A 17,828-nucleotide genomic window follows, 5' to 3' on the forward strand; every position below is an offset into this window, starting at 1 on the left:
CTGCAGCAAATGTGGGCATGGTCAAACATCTGACAGTGGGAGAAGCTTAAGGGGTGTCATTAACCGCTTAACGACCGCCACATGTATATGTACGTCCACAGAATGGCACGTACAGGCATATGGGCGTACCCGTACGTCCCTGCCTTTCCGCGGGTCGGGGGTCCGATCGGGACCCCCCCGCTACATGCGGCGGTCGGAAATCATTGGGGAGCGATCCGGGATGAGGGCATGGCTATTCGTTTCTAGCCGCCCCCCTCGCGATCGCTCCCCGGAGCTGAAGAACGGGGAGAGCCGTATGTAAACACGGCTTCCCCGTGCTTCACTGTGGCGGCTGCATCGATTGTGTCTCCCTATAAAAAGGATGACACAATCGATGACGTCAGACCTACAGCCACACCCCCCTACAGTTGTAAACACACACTAGGTGAAGCATAACTCCTTCAGCCCCCCCTGTGGTTAACTCCCAAACTGCAACTGTCATTTTCACAATAAACAATGCAATTTAAATGCATTTTTTGCTGTGAAAATGACAATAGTCCCAAAAATGTGTCAAAATTGTCCGAAGTGTCCGCCATAATGTCGCAGTCCCGAAAAAAATAGCTGATCGCCGCCATTAGTAGAAAAAAAAAATAATAAATATGCAATAAAACTATCCCCTATTTTGTAAACGCTATAAATTTTGCACAAACCAATCGATAAACGCTTATTGCGATTTTTTTTACCAAAAATAGGTAGAAGAATACGTATCGGCCTAAACTGAGGAAATTTTTTTTTATATATGTTTTTGGGGGATATTTATTATAGCAAAAAGTAAAAAAAAACATCTCTATGTGCGAAAACTCAGGAGACGAACTACAAGGTTCTTACTCGCTGGTACAGAACCCCAGATCTTCTGAATAGGCTATTTCCCAACACTACCGACACCTGCTGGAGATGCCAGCAGGAGAAAGGTACCCTACTTCATGTGTTCTGGTCTTGCTCACGGATCAGGGGCTTCTGGGGAGAGGTGCGCCGGATCACTCAAAAGTTCACGGGGCATACAGTGCCGGAAGATCCGGCCTATTTCCTCTTACAGGCAACCAATATACCACCTGGAACCTACAAAAAGTCAGTGGTGCGTCACCTTTTGGACGCTGCCAGAGCCTGCGTACCCCTCCGCTGGAAATCCCCCCACCCCCCGACTGTAGCTCTTTGGCTGAATAGGGTCGATGAGATCAGTCGTATGGAAGACCTGATCCTCTCCAGCCAACAGCGCCAGGAGACATACTCTGAGACTTGGCAGCTATACAATATTTTCAAATACTCGGAAGAAGGACAGAGACTCAGACAGACTGACTGCCAAACGCTTTCCCTGCCACAGGTCTAATGCCTGCTCTTGCTACCCTACGCCCTATTGCTGGGCGCCTTGTAATGTCCTTGCTCGTGCATCCACCCACCCACCTTTCACTATACCTCCTTCTACTCTTATCTATACTGCCTTCTCACTCTTCTACTATTTTTTCTCTACTATGAAAACGGAAAAGGGATCTAGGGGCCAGGCCGACCGGGCCCAGTCACCGGGACACGGGACGTTAAACACAGTCGCGTAAGACACACCTTTACCGGGACCTAGACATATTCTAACCTTCTATGCTGTTATACACCTGTGACTATAGTTTCATATATGTTACTTTACCTGTGTATGAGAAATGTTTTCTCTACTGTAATTTATTTTTTATGTCTGTTGAAGGTCCGCGAGGACTGGCTTTCTGGTACTAAATAAAATAAATACAGCAGAGGTGATCAAATACCACCAAAAGAAAATATGCTTTTATTATTGTTCCACAAGCTGGAGTCTCATGGATACACACAAACCCCAACACATTCATAAAAAAAAGGATAAAATAATGCAGGGTTTTGGATTACATCACGTACAGAGTGCAAGGTTCTGGAATGAGCTAGGTACAGAGTGCAGGATTATGGGATGAGTATCCAAAAAAAAGAACTCGCTGCTCCAGGTGAGACAGGAAGCCTAATGATATCACAGGTGCCTGCCTCGGCTTACCATTTGAACTGTTTGTAACACTTGGGATGTTCGTCTATTAAATAAGATATTTGATGGATCTTGGAGTGCTGCCATTTCTTCAGTGTTCTGGGTTGAGCTACGTACAGAGTGCAGGATTATGGGATGAGCTGCATGCAGTGCTGGGATGAGCTGCACTGCATTCAGAGTGCAGGGTTCTGGGATGAGCTGCATGCAGAGTGCAGGGTTCTGGGATGAGCTGTGTACAGAGTGCAGGTTTCTGGGGTGGTAGTGGAGGGCAGTATGATGGGGGGGGTAGTGGAGGGCAGTATGAAGGGAGGGGGGTAGTAGAGGGCAGTATGGCGGCAAGGGCGGTAGTGGAGGGCAGTATGGTGGGAGGGGTGGTAGTGGAGGGCAGTATGACGGGAGAGGGGGTAGGGGAGGGCAGTATGATGGGAGAGGGTGTAGTGGAGGGGGGCATTTCTCCTACCTTTCCAGCGGCAGTAACAGCCTTCAGGTGATATCCTGAGTCTGGGGGCGGAGCTGGTGGTCCTAGGTACAGATGACTCCCTCTACAGTGTTTATGCAGCTAGCGCCAGGCTGGATAGGAGGGCTGGCAGGGTGACATATAGAAACCGATCCTTTTCCTGCAGCTGCTCAAAGTCATCCCTGTACCTAGGACCGCCAGCTTCTGCCCGGGTTAAAAAGTGCACTCCACTGTGAATGCTTGGCCCTTGCCTCTCTCCTCCTCATGATGTCACTGGTTGCTAGACGCCAGGTGGGTCACAGCTAGCAACCAGTTTGGGGGAGCCAGGGGTCAGAGAATAACGCAAAAGGGGTCCCCGCCAGCCAGGGGCCCACCACAGTGCGTGACAGTGGCAATGCAAGGGATATTGTAGAGGGCATGAGATCGGCCCAGGGCCAGGAGGCAATTCTGGGACACTGCATTGTCCCAGAAGAAGGTGCCCGGGACCTGGGACAGAGCTGGGCAATCCGGGACTGTTGGAAGGTATGATCCAAGTGATGAAATAAACAATCCAAGTGAGTTGCTAAATGTTGTATCTGCATTAAATGTAACTGTATTGCTACACTTAGAGGCGCTTCTCTTTTATACTCAGTTGTGACATGATGCTATTTGTATATCAAGACATTGCTTGTATATCAAGTCAAAATGTATTAAAACATTTTGCTTGTCTTGCAAAACGCTCTCAAACCAAGGTTTTACTGTATATGTCATTCTTGTGCTTTGGTGGGAAGTGTTTATGACACAGCACTGTATACTATATGGCATGCTGCTGCTTTGACAGGAAGCATTGGGAACTTGTCTGTGTATCCACAGCAAGCGGCTCCAGCAGCCATTTCCACACACAGGCTCCCTACAGAGCAGCTTGCTGTGACCAGCCCACACTTTCCCTTTCCTTTCAGGATTCTGGCGGGTTAGCTCGACCCCCCACCCCCAGTGACGTCCACCCCCGAAGCACCGCCCCTAGGGTTGTCCGCCCAGTCCCTGCGGTTACCCGGATGTAGGAGGTGAGCGGAGAACGTCATTGTTCACACACACACTACCCGGCAGAGAGCGGAGAGAAATGGAAGAAGCCGGGGACTCCTCGTGGCTATAATTCGGGTCCGCTCGCTCAGGTAGGCGGGGTGTAAGGGAGGGAAGGCCGGCGCTGGGGAGCGGAGCACCGGGGAGGCCAGCACTGTGTTGAGGCCTGTGCCGGCTTTTTAGGCCCGAGTGCAGCTCAGGCCATGCACGCCGGTATGAGGCAGGCGCAGCCCTCCCCAGTCAGCGGGGAAGCCTGCGCCCTGCAGAGGGGAGGGGATGCAGCCCATAGCGGTGCGCTGTACACACGCTGGCTGCATTACTCCCTCCATACACGGGGATGCAGGCCCGCCTGGACTGTATTCCCCTCACTAAGCAGCACATCCATTATTCATTCATGGCACAGGAGGCCGGCCCCCATTACTGTCCTGGCTCCATTCATCGCTCATCTGCCCATAGAGATCAATGGAAGTGTGCTCTGCTCATTGTTACACATCTAATACACCAAGTGATGTTTCTTTTATCTTTTACATTAGGATATCTGTTCACATTGTCCTGTGTGTCGCCTAAAATAATTCTTTCATCGTTTACAAAGTAAATAAATACATAAAATGTGCAAAATAAAATAATGCACCTTTTTAAATCTTTTTGCATTGGACCCTGTAAAGCAGGGGTGTCCAAACTTTTTTTAAAGAGGGCCAGATTTGATTAAGTGAACATGCGTGAGGGCCGACTATTTTGCCTGACATTCTTTGAACCATTAAAATTCTGTCTAAGTGTGTTCGTCTGAGCACTAATACACGGCCCAACAAGAATTTTATTGCCTTTGTGGCTGTGTGTGGTGAAGAGATGAGCTTGGGCGTGTTATTTGGATATACTGTATATATTTTATTTGTGGCCCCAACGAATCCCAGAGCGCTGCTTGGGCATGTTATTTGAATATACCGTATTTATCGGCGTATAACACGCACTGGCTTACCATTGCCATGAATGCACCATCACCATTGCCATGAATGCAGCCTTACAATTGCCATGAATGCAGCCTTACCATTGCAACCAATGCAGCCTTACCATTACAACCTCACCATTGCAACCAATGCAGCCTCACATGTGCCATAAATGCAGCCTCACATGTGCCATAAATGCAGCCTCACATGCGCCATAAATGCAGCCTTACCATTGCCATCAGTGCAGCCTGAACGATGCCCATCTGCAGCCTCGGAGGGCAGAGGGAGGGGGTGGGATGAGTGCCGACAGATTACAAACAGGAGAATCTCTTGTTTACCCTGTGGCCTCTTTAATACAAAGTCCTGCCTCCTATGATAGACAGAACAGTCGTCCAATGGCATCCCAGGAGACGGGACTTCCAATAGAGACGCTGCTGAGTAAACAGGAGATTCTCTTCATGTAATCTGACGGCGCTCGTCCTGCCCCCTCCAAGGCAGCGCCAATAAATACAGTATATATCTTTTGTGGCCCTGGGAGCCACAAACAATATATATATCCAAATCCCCAGGGGGGCCATATTAAATCAACAGGGGGCCGCATTTGGCCCCCGGGCCTGACTTTGGACATGCCTGCTGTAAAGCATTGCAGTCGTCGGCATCCCCTCCCCTTTTTTGAAATTGAATCGCGTTGTGCCATCATACCATGCCATTTGGCAAACTTGAAACTACACTGCGGTTGTTGCTTTGGGGTACCGTTAGGAAATAATGCCAAAGTGGAGCGCCTTTCTCTGTGGCTCAGGAACGCTCACCGTTTTGTGCATGTTCCACAGATGTCAACCTATAATAAAAGTGGACCTTTACCAATCTCGTTGAATCCTGGCATGTCACAATTTATAGCAGCAGTATTTTTTTTTTTTTTAATTCTCCTTTTTATCAATAGAGAAGTACAAGCAAAGCTTTTTTGTACTTCTGTGGATCACAGGTTTGCAGTCCGTTCTGCACTCCTGTTAGCCGTTGACAGCGGGCTGAACCGGTTCAGGCTGGGGAAAGATTGCGACCACATGGTCCCAATTCACTTTGATGCCTGGACCAGTACATCTCTCGCCTGCTCTATAGCCCAGCGCTCCAGTGAGCGTGGAGGAAGGGCCAGAGCAGAGATCCGGTGACTGACAAGCTCACTGAGAGCTTAAAGGGGTTGTAAAGGTAACTTTTTTTTATTTAAATAACAAACATGTTATACTTGCCTCCACTGTGCAGCTCGTTTTGCACAGAGGGGCCCCGATCCTGGTCTTCTGGGGTCCCTCGGCTGTAGTCTCGCCTCCTCCTCACAAGAAGTAACCCCCTTCATGCATGCTCTCTCCCATGGGGAGTTACCGTATTTATTGGCATATACCGCGCACTTTTTTTGCCCTTAAAACCAGGGCAAAATCGTGGGTGCGCGATATACGCCGATACTCGCTTCCCGCACTGTTTGAATCCGCCGCCGACATATACCGAGCGCGGTATACTCGGCTCGGCTCCCCTTGCGGTTATGCGAGAGGAGCCGAGTGTACTGCACTCGGTATATGTCGGCGGCGTTCAAACACAGCGCGGGGATGGGCTCAGAGACAGTGCGGGAGAAGCCGGGAGGACACCACGAAGGCCGCAGACGGACGCCGGACCGGGCAAGACACCAATAATGTAAGTAATAAATGACTTTTCCAGGAATTTCACGTCCTAGATTAGGGGTGCGCGCTATACGCTGGTGCGCGCTATAGGCAGATAAATACGGTAGTTCTTGCAGGCTCGCTCCCGTGATACAGCCGGCGGCCATAGCTGCAGACTGTATCACTCGGCGTGCCGTGTCATTGGATGTGATTGACAGCAGCGTGAGCCAATGGCTGCACTGCTTGCAATCAACCATTGAAAGAGCCGAGAAGCTAGCGCGTTCATTACGCAGGACTTTCAAGGGGTCAGGTAAGTAAACGGGGGGCTGCTAATCCTTTGATGTTTTTTCACCTTAATGCATGGAATGTGTTAAGGTGAAAAAACTTGTGCCTCTACAACCCCTTTAAAGCGGGAGTTCACCCATAAAACAATTTTTTTCAAAAAATCCCCCTAGATTAATGCTCGTTTTGTCTAGGGGAATCGGCTAGTTGTTTTAAAATATGAGCTGTACTTACCGTTTTCGAGATGCATCTCCTCCGTCGCTTCTGGGTATGGGTCTTCGGGAGCGGGCGTTCCTTCTTGATTGACAGTCTTCCGAGAGGCTTCCGACGGTCGCATCCATCGCGTCACTAGTAGCCGAAAGAAGCCGAACGTCGGTGCGGCTCTATACTGCGCCTGAGCACCGACGTTCGCCTTCTTTCGGAAAATTGTGACGCGATGGATGCGACCGTCGGAAGCCTCTCGGAAGACTGTCAATCAAAATAGGAACGCCCAGTCCCGCAGCCCATACCCGGAAGCGGCGGAGAAGATGCATCTCGTAAACGGTAAGTACAGCTCATATTTTAAAACAACTAGCCGATTCCCCTAGACAAAATGAGCATGAAGCTAAGGGGAAAATGTGTTCTCTATGGGTGAACCTCCGCTTTAAGTCTAGTACACACAGGCACAATATTTTGCAGCATTGGCCGTTTCAATGGAAGCCAGCAGACATTCAGCTCGTGTGTACTGGAGTCGGTGCGACGGCCGGCTTCTGGCAAAGGGGCGTGACCCCAAAAGATCCGACAATCGGAGCTCTCAGCCAATGACGGCGCTGACCAGAGTGTTCTGACCAGCCCCCCCCCCCCCCCCCCCATCACACCACCAGAGCTCAATAGCACAGCAGGGGAGATCTCTGTGCTAAGATCATATTGTTAGCACAGCAGCTCTGACCTGTCAAATATTTTTTTTGTGTGTTTTAAAACGCTGGGTTAAATGGGGGGGAAAAACAGTAGTGTGTATGAGGCTTTAGAGACCAAAGCTGCATCCACCTAGGGTAACTATGATTTAAAAAGGAGGGGGGGGGGGCTTTTTTTAAAAGCCATACCGAAGCCTTGGACTTTGCCTAGGCTGACATATTGGGGTTGATTTACTAAAGACAAATACTGTTCACTTTGCAGGGGAAAAGAACTTGGTTACTAAGGTGAAGCTTCTCTACAATCCAATCATGTGCAAGCAAAATTGCTGCTGTTTGTGTTTTTTTTTTTTGTGCGCGATTGGGTAATGATCATTAGTTGGGCTCCATTCACACCCATTTAGGTGCGATTTTTGCATGTTTGGGTGCATTTCATTTAGGTCAGTCTGTTAATTTCAGTGGGCTATGCACAGTGTAGGTACTTTTTTTTTTTTTATGCATCGTGCTACATGTGTGTTGGCTGGTGCGTTTGGGATGCCATTAAGAACAAATGAACCTGACAGAACATGTGGCATATATTTTAATGTGCTGTGGGAATGCGTGCAATATCGCACATGTTCCCATGTCGCATGAGTTTCAGTTGAACCTTAATATTTGAGATTTATGTGTAGGGTTGTTTGCTTGCAATATTGGATATGACGGTCATCACTTGTAGCGTTTTTCTACATGTTAGAAGTTGTTGCCCAATTTGGGGAGGTGAGTCACAGTGAAAGGTGCACTGAGTTCAGATGTATCTGGCAGATTTTTTCATTCTTAAAACCAAATGTGACCTGTGTGTGTATTAGAAAAACAAGTTTGCATGTGTTTTGTAAGGATTTGTTTGTATTTACATTTAATACCAGCATAGCAATGTAGTTCGCATAAGTGAAAGGTTATACTATTTCTCCTACAATGTACACCTACTAGGAAAAAGAGGAACCCATCTACTTGAGTGAAAAAAGATTGCTACTCGCCCCAAACTTTTTGGAAATGGAACAAAAAAATATGCTGCCAAGGGCTTTTGGGCAGCAGAACAGCTCAAACTAAATCAATAAATTGATATATAAATATTTTTTATTGGTACAAAATGACATAAAATATCAACACCATTTTAAACACACATGCTCCTGTATGCATGACCTCCATATATGACCAATAAAGATGTCCTTATTTACTGGCAAATAATATAATATATAGAGATATCACACTAAGGTGTCTGTTTAATAAACTGAAGTTTTTTTCTCAGTTCAGTTTGCAGCAGTTCTCAGAGGAAAATTATCTCCTCTGCAGCCAGTTTAATAAACTGAGAACTTCAGTTCTCACATGGTAAACAGAGGAGAAGTTTTTCCTCTGAAAACAGCAGAGATCTGTGTAAAAGTGGGTGGGCTGCCTGTAATCTCGTGAGATATTGTGAGATTACAGAGCAGCCAAGTTCAAAAAGTGAAACTAAAGTTTAAAAGAACATTTTAATGTTTTCAGATAACACGTGTGTGTGTATGTGTGTGTGTATATGTGTGTATATATATATATATATATATATATATATATATATTATATATATATATATATATATATATTATATATAAATTTATTGTGTGTGTATATAAATACTGTGTATATATATATATATGTGTGTGTGTGTGTGTGTGTGTGTGTGTATGTGTGTATATATATATATATATATATATATATATATATATTTGTGTGTGTATATATATATTTGTGTGTATATGTGTGTGTGTGTGTGTGTGTGTGTGTATATAAATACTGTATATATGTGTGTGTGTGTGTGTGTGTGTGTGTGTGTGTGTATACATATATAAATACTGTGTATGTATATGTGTGTATACACATACACACACACACACACACGTGTGTTATATAGATACTGTGTGTATGTATTTGTGTGTGTGTGTGTGTGTATATATAATTCATTTTTAACCCACTGGTGCTGATATTGGGAAGAAATAAGCCTTCTTCCTCTTATCACACCAGATTCTCCACCTCTGAGCTGGTGAATCTGGAAGGGAGATATTTCAGGTGAAGAGCAGTGAAATCTTCAGATCACGGTTTATTAAACTGGCCGTTTGTGACAAAACAGCCATGTGCTGTGATGAGAAGTGGAGAATATGTTCTCTGCTCCTTATCACAGTTTATTAAACCAGCATTTTTTGTAAATGAAGGTGTGTAGCCAGAGCAGGATAAAAAAAAAAAAAACTTGGTAATTTCCAGAGGGTCATACCTCCAAGGGGGAGCGAGAACCCCAGAACGGCCTACAAGAGGTCATACTTGCAAGGTATGGGGGGGTTGTATGACCTTCTAGAAATTCATATAATTTCAGAATTTCGATGTCCTCATGTTACGCTATGGGGACGCAGTGACTGTAAAAACACAGCTACAGGTTCTAATTTGATAGGCATGTGGTTACAGGTGTACAGCTCCAAACAGTGTGCATTTGGGGCCACTCGCCTGCACGCCTCTCAGATTAGGACCTGTGGCTGTGTTCATACAGCTTCTGTATCCATATAGGTTAACAGGCAGCTGCACAAAACACTCAGCCCTTAATAATTTTACATGTTTTTTTTCTTTTTATATTTTCACATCCCTGTAGGGGGGCTTTTATAAAATATCAGGGGTCTAAACAGACACCTAATGTCACTTTTGAGACAGAGAAAGGGACTGAGGCTCTAAAAGACTCAATCCCATCCTCTGCATCCTTAACTGCACTACAGATTGATTAAATAAGGGGCTTCCAGTTCATTCTCAAACTAAAGCATAGGTAACAGTTACTGGAACCTTTCTACCTGTGGCTTCTCTAAGCCGGCTGAAGGGAGAGGAAGAGAAGCCAGCTTTCAGCTGCTGTAGGTGGATCGGTTCCAGTAAGTACCCAATTTCCTATGGTCTTTTTACTTTAAGGAAGTAACACATCTTTAACCACTTGCTTACTGGGCACATATTTCCCCTTCCTGCCCAAGCGAAATTTCAGCTCCCGGCACTGCGTTGCTTTAACTGACATTTGCGCGGTTGTGCGACGTGGCTCCCAAACAAAATTGGCGTCCTTTTTTCCCCACAAATAGAGCTTTCTTTTGGTGGTATTTGATCACCTCTGCGGTTTTTATTTTTTGCGCTATAAACAAAAAAAGAACGAAAATTTTGAAAAAAATACCATATTTTTTACTTTTTTTGCTATAATATCCCATTTAAAAATAAAATAAAAATTATTTTCTCAGTTTAGGCCAATACGTATTCTTCTACATATTTTTGGTAAAAAAAAAATCACAATAAGCGACTGGTTTGCGCAAAAGTTATAGCACCTACTAAATAGAGCACAGAATTATTATTACAGTACTGACAGCATTACAGGCCTCCTGGCCATCCAGAGCACTGACAGCATTACAGGCCTCCTGAGACTATTTTTTTTTCTTTCCCTCCAGGAGTATATAATGAGTTTGGAAAATCTAGAGAAATGCTTAAATAGTGCATTACAATTTAACTAAACTCATTCGATTTTAGTAGACTAAAATGTACTGGAGATTATAGTAGACTAGATTACAACTAAATCAATTCAGTGGACTAAAATGGCATTTTAGTCAAAAGATTATAACTTTATAAGTTTTTTTTGTAAGCACAGCTTCCCCGTTCCTCACTGTCATCGATCGTGTGTTCCCTTGTATAGGGAATCGCAATCAATGACGTCACACCTACAGCCACACCCCCCTACAGTTAGAAACACAGATGAGGTCATACATAACCCCTTCAGCGCAACTACCAAACTACAATTGTCATTTTCACAGTAAACAATGCATTTTAAATGCATTTTTTTGCTGTGAAAATTACAATGGTCCCAAAAATGTGTCAAAATTGTCTGAAGTGTCTAATGTCGCAGTCACAAAAAAAATCGCTGATCGCCGCTATTAGTAAAATAATTAATAAAAATGCAATAAAACTATCCCCTATTTTGTAAACGCTATAAATTTTGCGCAAACCAGCCGATAAACGCTTATTGCGATTTTTTTTTTTCATTTTTTTAAAGCAAAAATAGGTAGAAGAATACATATCGGCCTAAACTGAGGAAAAAAATTTTTTTTAAATATTTTTGGGGGATATTTATTATAGCAAAAAGTAAAAAATATTGCATTTTTTTTCTAAATTGTCGCTCTATTTTTGTTTATAGCGCAAAAAAAAAAAACTACAGAGGTGATCAAATACCACCAAAAGAAAGCTCTATTTGTGGGAAAAAAAGGACGCCAATTCTGTTTGGGAGCCACGTTGCACGACTGCGCAATTGTCGGTTAAATCAACGCAGTGCCGAATCGCAAAAACTGGCCGGGTCCTTTAGCTGCCTAAAGGTCCGGGTCTTAAATGGGTTAAGCAAGGGATGCTGGAGGGGGTATTGTAACAAGTTGGTGGCCTGAAGGAGTTTTTTATTTTTTTTTAACTGGTCAGCTGGTAAAAGCGATGTTACAGAGCTGTTAAGAGAACTCTGCAACAGGGAGTAGGCTTTACAATGCTGCAGGGCCACACCGTGAACATCACTAAAACGGGGAGGAGGGTATGTTTTTTTTTTTTTTTTTGCCAGGCACTTTGCACTTAGATATGTGGGATAATTAAGTTGACCGTTGTATAGGCAGGCCCCTGTGCTGAATATGTTTACTCTGATTTCACTGCAGACTGAACACTGAAGGATGAATACTTCAAGGAAAGCAGGAGCCAGTGGCACAAGGAACACATCAGAATAATAGCGAGTAATGCCCCTTGTGCTGAATGTTTTTTTATTTATTCTTTTATTATTATTACATGTTTTATTCTCATACAGCATGAGAGCAATCTTCATATCCATTACGATAAGGTTATGCTGTCACCTTTAGGCAATTGTACGCTGGCGGAAAAACAAGAGAGTAAGTCACCTCCCCACTAAGCAAGGCTTCAGGTTTTTTTGTTGCCATTGTCTTAGGTGATGGTCATGTCTGTGCAGTCTCTGCATGAAAGCATAGCTTTTCTCACCTGGGATTGGGATACTAGCTCTTTCTGGATCTATTTCCCTTCAATACTTGGTGGAATAGTACCCAGACCCCACACTGGTCATTGGTGGACTGCCTTTAACATTGGCAGTTGGACCTGACAAAACAGGACCCTGCACAATCGTATATTACTTTACAGACCAGTAAGGTGTGAGTCCAGGGCAGTGATCCCAAGCTGGGGAGCCGAGTCCCTTAAAGCGGTAGTTCACCCTCTCGTACTTGATGTTACCATCGAGACAGGCATTGTAGCGCGAGCTACAGTATGCCTGTCCCGATTTTTTTTAACCCCGTACTCACCTCGTAGTCGTCCATCGTAGATTTCGGCTCCCGCGGGGAATGGGCGTGCCTATGGAGAGGGAGGATGATTGACGGCCGGCCCTGGCACGTCACTCTCCCCGAAGACAGCCGGAGTAGGTCTCGGCTCTTCACGGCGCGTGCGCACAGGCTATGCGCACGCGTCGTGAAGACCAAGCCTATTTCGGCTATTTCCGGAGAAGCGTGACGCGCCAGAGCCGGCCGTCAATCATCCTCCGTCTCCAGAGGCACGCCCATTCCCCGGTATCTTCGATGGACGACTACAAGGTGAGTATGGGGGGAAAAAATTCGGGACAGGCATACTGTAGCTCGCGCTACAATGCCTGATTTAAAGGTAAAAGAAAAAAAATTATTTTTTTTCCCGTCGATAGGGTGAACCCCCGCTTTAAGGCACTTTTAGTGTGGCAGCACTGGTTGTCACCCCCAGGTAGCCTGCTGGTATCCTTCTCTGGTTGAACCCCTTTCCCTTTTATCCCTTTACCTAGTAACCTGCCTGCCTGCTCCATAAAAGGACACGATCCCAGATAAGGGGAAGAGGAGCTGATTTTGACACTGGGCACATGATTGCACAATGGAACTTTAAAAACCTGCAGTCCATTTATTATTTTTTGATCTATTGAGATACAATTGTAGTACCAATGCATTATTTGCTGTAATACAATGTGCCTTGTATCAATGTGTTCATAAATACTTTAAGGCAGGGGTCCTCAAACTACGGCCCTCCAGCTGTTGTAGAACTACACATCCCATGAGGCATTGTAACACACTGACATTCACAGACATGACTAAGCATGATGGGAATTGTAGTTCCTGAACAACTGGAGGGCCGTAGTTTGAAGACCCATGCTTTAAAGTGTTTGATTAGTCGCATGATGAGCGGGAGGGATTCTACTTGTGGAGGTATCAAATCGAGTAGAATCCTGGAGGATGGTCGTTGCCCATCAGCATTCTAGAATTGAGGACTATATGCTTTAGGTTACTGCACTGGTCTCCAGATGCAGCCCTTTGCGTGCCTTTATCCGGCCCTTTGGGGCAGTGTTCCTCTCACTGATGCAAGACAATATTCCAACCATTGACACCAATGATGAGACACTATTCCTCCCACTGACACCAGTGTTCGGCGCCCCTAAAGTCTGATGACGAAAAACTGGCCCTTTGTTTAGAAAGATTGTAGACCCTGGCTTGTTTAGAAAGATTGTAGACCCTGGCTTGTTTAGAAAGATTGTAGACCCTGGCTTATAGCATTGGTCGAGGCAGCTGGAGGGCCTCCAGAAAAAAGGTCAAATCGGACAATGACACATTATTGGCGTATATAAATCATCAAGGTGGCACCAGACGTCGGACTGCTCACTAGAAAGTGGCTCTATCCTGGTTTGAGCAGGTCAGGTATGGAAAATTGGCAAGCAGATTTTCTCAGCCATGAACAAACATCTCTGGGGCAATGGGCTCTACACCCAGAGCTGTTGGAGGAGCTCTGCCAACGTTGTGAAACCTGGATGTGGATCAACGTGAAGCTGAATGGGTTTGTTTCCAGTGCCAGGCATTCTCAAACGTTGTGGTGGCTCTGGTAACACATTGGGGACAAGTTCTTTCTAAATGATGTCTTCCAGCAGTGTCTACTTCTAGTCTACTTTTGCAGTATTCGAGTGAAAGAATTCCAGTGATTCTGATTGCTGTGGTATGGCTCCCTGAGAGCTTGGTACTCCAATGTTGTGAACATGTCAGTGGAGGACCTTTGGATCCTACTGGATTGACCCGCCTTCTGTCGCAAGGTCCAGTCTTCCATCCTTCTTTAAGTTGCTAGCTTTTAGAGCTGGGCTGTTGAAGCCAGAGTCTTGAAGGACACGGGAGTCTGATTTATTAATTACTACTTAAACTATTACAGCAAGGTGCACATGGCAGGGCAGCACATATCACAAACAATAGATTTACCAGCACACTTGTCTGCCTGCAAAATAACTGAATTGACCCTAATGGTTTACAATTAAAAACTGAGGGTTTTGTTTGCACATACTACTAGCATTCCCACATTTTCAATGCAACATAGGATATGGCAAGGAATGCACTGGATGCTGTGTGACCCACACAAAAAACAAAAAGTTGCATGTCCCTTTAGTGAATGGGGACAAACTAGGTAAGTGAATACTTTGATATAGGGAAATCGATCAGCCATAATGTTAAAAACTGCAGCTACAAGATGTGAGCCCATCATTACAAGGTAAGACAAAGATTGATACCTAGGGAAAACAACAAAACCATTTGAAAGTTTAAAGTGGTTCTAAAGGCAGAAGGCTTTCTATCTTACTGCATCCTATGCAGTAAGGTAAAACAACATTCTGCATGCAGCTTCAGCCACAGCACCCCCTAAATACATACCTGAGCTTGATCTTGATCCAGTGGTGTGCACGAGAGCCGAAGCTTCTTTGAGTCTCTTGCTCCTCATTGGCTCAGATGCAGGAGCCATGTTGTTAATCAGTCAGTAAGGCGGGGGACGTGACCGAGCCTCGTTCTGTCTTGTGGATACACAGAGCAGAGATCGAGGACGCATGAGTGCCTCCATAGCAAGCGACTTGGTGTGGGGGAGGAGCACTGGAGGGGGACCCAAGAAAGGCAGGATTGGAGTTGCTCTTTGCAAAACCATTGCACAGAGCAGGTAAGTGTAACATGTTTGTTATTTTAAAACAAAAAAAACCTAAGCCTATAGTATTACTTTTAAGTTTTTATTTTTTCTTAGCGCCAGCAATTCTACATTTATTTGAGTTTCCTACGAGAAAAGCATTTGGTGTGCCTGCCATAAGCTTCCTTGTGGCAGAGACCAATGAGGTTGGTACTTTGTTCTTCCTTTTTTCTTTTTTTTAATACATTGAGTACGGTGTTGGTGATTAACAGCATTTGATAAATATGCAATATACTGATGTGCATTATCAATGCAGACATTTTAATAATTTGGCAAATATGAAATGAAACAATGAAAATCTTTTATCTTATTTTGCAGTGTCAAACCATGACTATAATTGATAAAGTTTCTCCAGTGAGTGCAACATGCCAGAACCAGCTTTGCAAGTCCATTTCACCATCTTCTGGAGAAATAGAAACAGGTTCGACAACTTTGGGCGTAGTATCAGCCTTAGCTAAAACGTCTCTTGGACCAGTACCTGGTGCTGCCGTCTATTCAAGCTCATCTGTTCCTGAAAAGCCCGTGCCTTCGGAGCAGAATGATCCACGTAAGAAATGGTTCTTGTCCCATTTTTATGTATTTTTGCTTGTTTTTCTTTGTTTTATTGTGGTATACAAAGATTTCTTGTGGCTCTTGCAGCATTTCCATATACACATCATGGCTTGCATATGCCCACTGAGGAGTTGACTATGACAGCTATAGGACAAACCTTAATCTTGTTTAAAGGAGTTGTAAAGGCAGAATTTTTTTTTATCTTAATGCATTAAGATAAAAAAAACTTCTGTGGGTAGCTGCCTCCCCAGCACCCCCCTAATTACTTACCTGAACCCCATCTCTCTCCAGCGATGTCTGAGACATGGTAGCGACGCCATTGGCTCCCGTGGGTGTCAATCAGGGGAGAGAGGGGACGGGACTCTGTGTCTGGATACACGGAGCTCTGACTCGGCTCGGGTGCCCCAATAGAGAGCTGCTGGCTGAAGGGGGCACTCTATATAGGAGGCAGGGGCCAGGAGCAGCAAAGGATTATCCAGGCTGCTCTGTGCAAAACCAACTGCACAGCGCAGGTAGGTATAACATGTTTGTAAAGTCTTATTTATTTAAATAACAATCACTTTAAGACTTAAAAAAAAAAAAGTTTTTTTTTTTTAATGCAAGTAAGTGTAATTTAGCCTTTTACTGCGCTACCTCTATTTAGTGTTCATTAAACATTCATGGGCACTATTTGCTAACCATTTATTGAGCACTTTCAGTTTATTGTTCACTCTCACAATAAACTAAACTTTTTATTCAATCCTTCAGGGGAGCAAGTGCTTTATGCACTTGATCCCATTCTGATTGGTGGTCCAATTTCAGAGTAAAAGCACCTCCCTTATGCTGGCTGTAGTTCTGCCCCGGTCTGAAGCCCAATTTATGGGAGTTTCGGTGGGGGAAGGTACAGCCTGCAACCCCCCCCCCCCCCCCCCCAAATCAAATAAAAAAAAATCTGCCCTGGCAGTGATTGTCCCCCGCCACTGATTGTCAATTCATAATAGTAAAATCTGTGTGCAGGTGTCCCCTTGGCATTTACAATTAGCCACAGCTCACACAGCCCTGCAGTGGTGGTAATTCATTCATAAAGGTGAATAATCACTTAGTGCTGTAGGGCTGTGACATCTGACTGACACGACTGAGAGCTGTGTATGTTCCCTTTGCAACAGCCAGTGATTCCTACTTTGTAGGAAAATGGCTCACAATTAAAGGCAACGCATAGTGGAGATATATAAATCTATTTCTGTCTGTCCTCTCTGTGTATGTAATTCCCATAAAAAGAATCTCCTGCTACTCAAGGTTCAACTTCTCACCATACTGGTAATAATTCTTACTAGAATCGGCTGTATATTATCAAAGTTTCCATAGCTTCTCCATTCGTTCCGTATACTGTGGCAATCGGACCATTATCCATACTTTTTATTGTGGACTATACTTGCTTTGAATTAATATGCAAAAAGTCGTCCTGGTTGTATGTTGTGCCTAGATTCTACATGAATGGAAGAAAATGTATTTGTCGTGCAACAAAAAATATTTAAAATTTCTCTGTTATAAAATACAAATTTGCTATTTAGGTAATACAGAATATGAGCTTCTTTACATGGATTTCTCTCTGATTTCTCCAAGTTATGTTGCGACTTGGAAGTCTCATTATTTATGGTGGCCGAGACCACTTATCTGGGCATTCTTGCATAATGATTTATAGCCTACTGCTCAGTTACTTGCTATACTTTTGACCTACATGGGATCTTTTTTAATAATACTACATCTGGAACAAGTAATTATAGATGGCCACCTATCCTTTTTTTCTAAAATGCAGCTAGTAGGCTGACTTTGGGGAACCTCTGTTAACATCTACAAAGGTTTTTAAAGTAATAGGAAGAATTAAGAGGTCTTCTTCAAATGTTATCACATCCTGGACCAATTTTCAGCACTATG

General features: G+C 44.4%; 1 protein-coding gene across 4 annotated transcripts in view; it reads left to right on the forward strand.

The window, feature by feature from the left end:
- Positions 1-3,473: 3,473 nt before the first annotated feature.
- USP42 (ubiquitin specific peptidase 42) overlaps positions 3,474-17,828 on the forward strand; it is a 68,873-nt gene continuing 54,518 nt past the window's right edge. Inside the window, exons 1-3 of one of the 4 annotated variants that reach the window (XM_040356810.1) lie at positions 3,476-3,640; positions 12,020-12,094; positions 15,681-15,909. In XM_040356810.1, the coding sequence (XP_040212744.1) occupies positions 15,690-15,909 (220 nt within the window). In that variant the 5' untranslated portion in view covers positions 3,476-3,640; positions 12,020-12,094; positions 15,681-15,689. Of the gene's footprint in view, positions 3,641-12,019; positions 12,095-15,680; positions 15,910-17,828 lie in introns of those variants that run through there. The other 3 variants (XM_040356813.1, XM_040356809.1, XM_040356811.1) reach the window with 3 other exon arrangements.

This window comes from Rana temporaria, chromosome 6, assembly GCF_905171775.1.
Source record: "Rana temporaria chromosome 6, aRanTem1.1, whole genome shotgun sequence".
Taxonomy (NCBI): domain Eukaryota; kingdom Metazoa; phylum Chordata; class Amphibia; order Anura; family Ranidae; genus Rana; species Rana temporaria.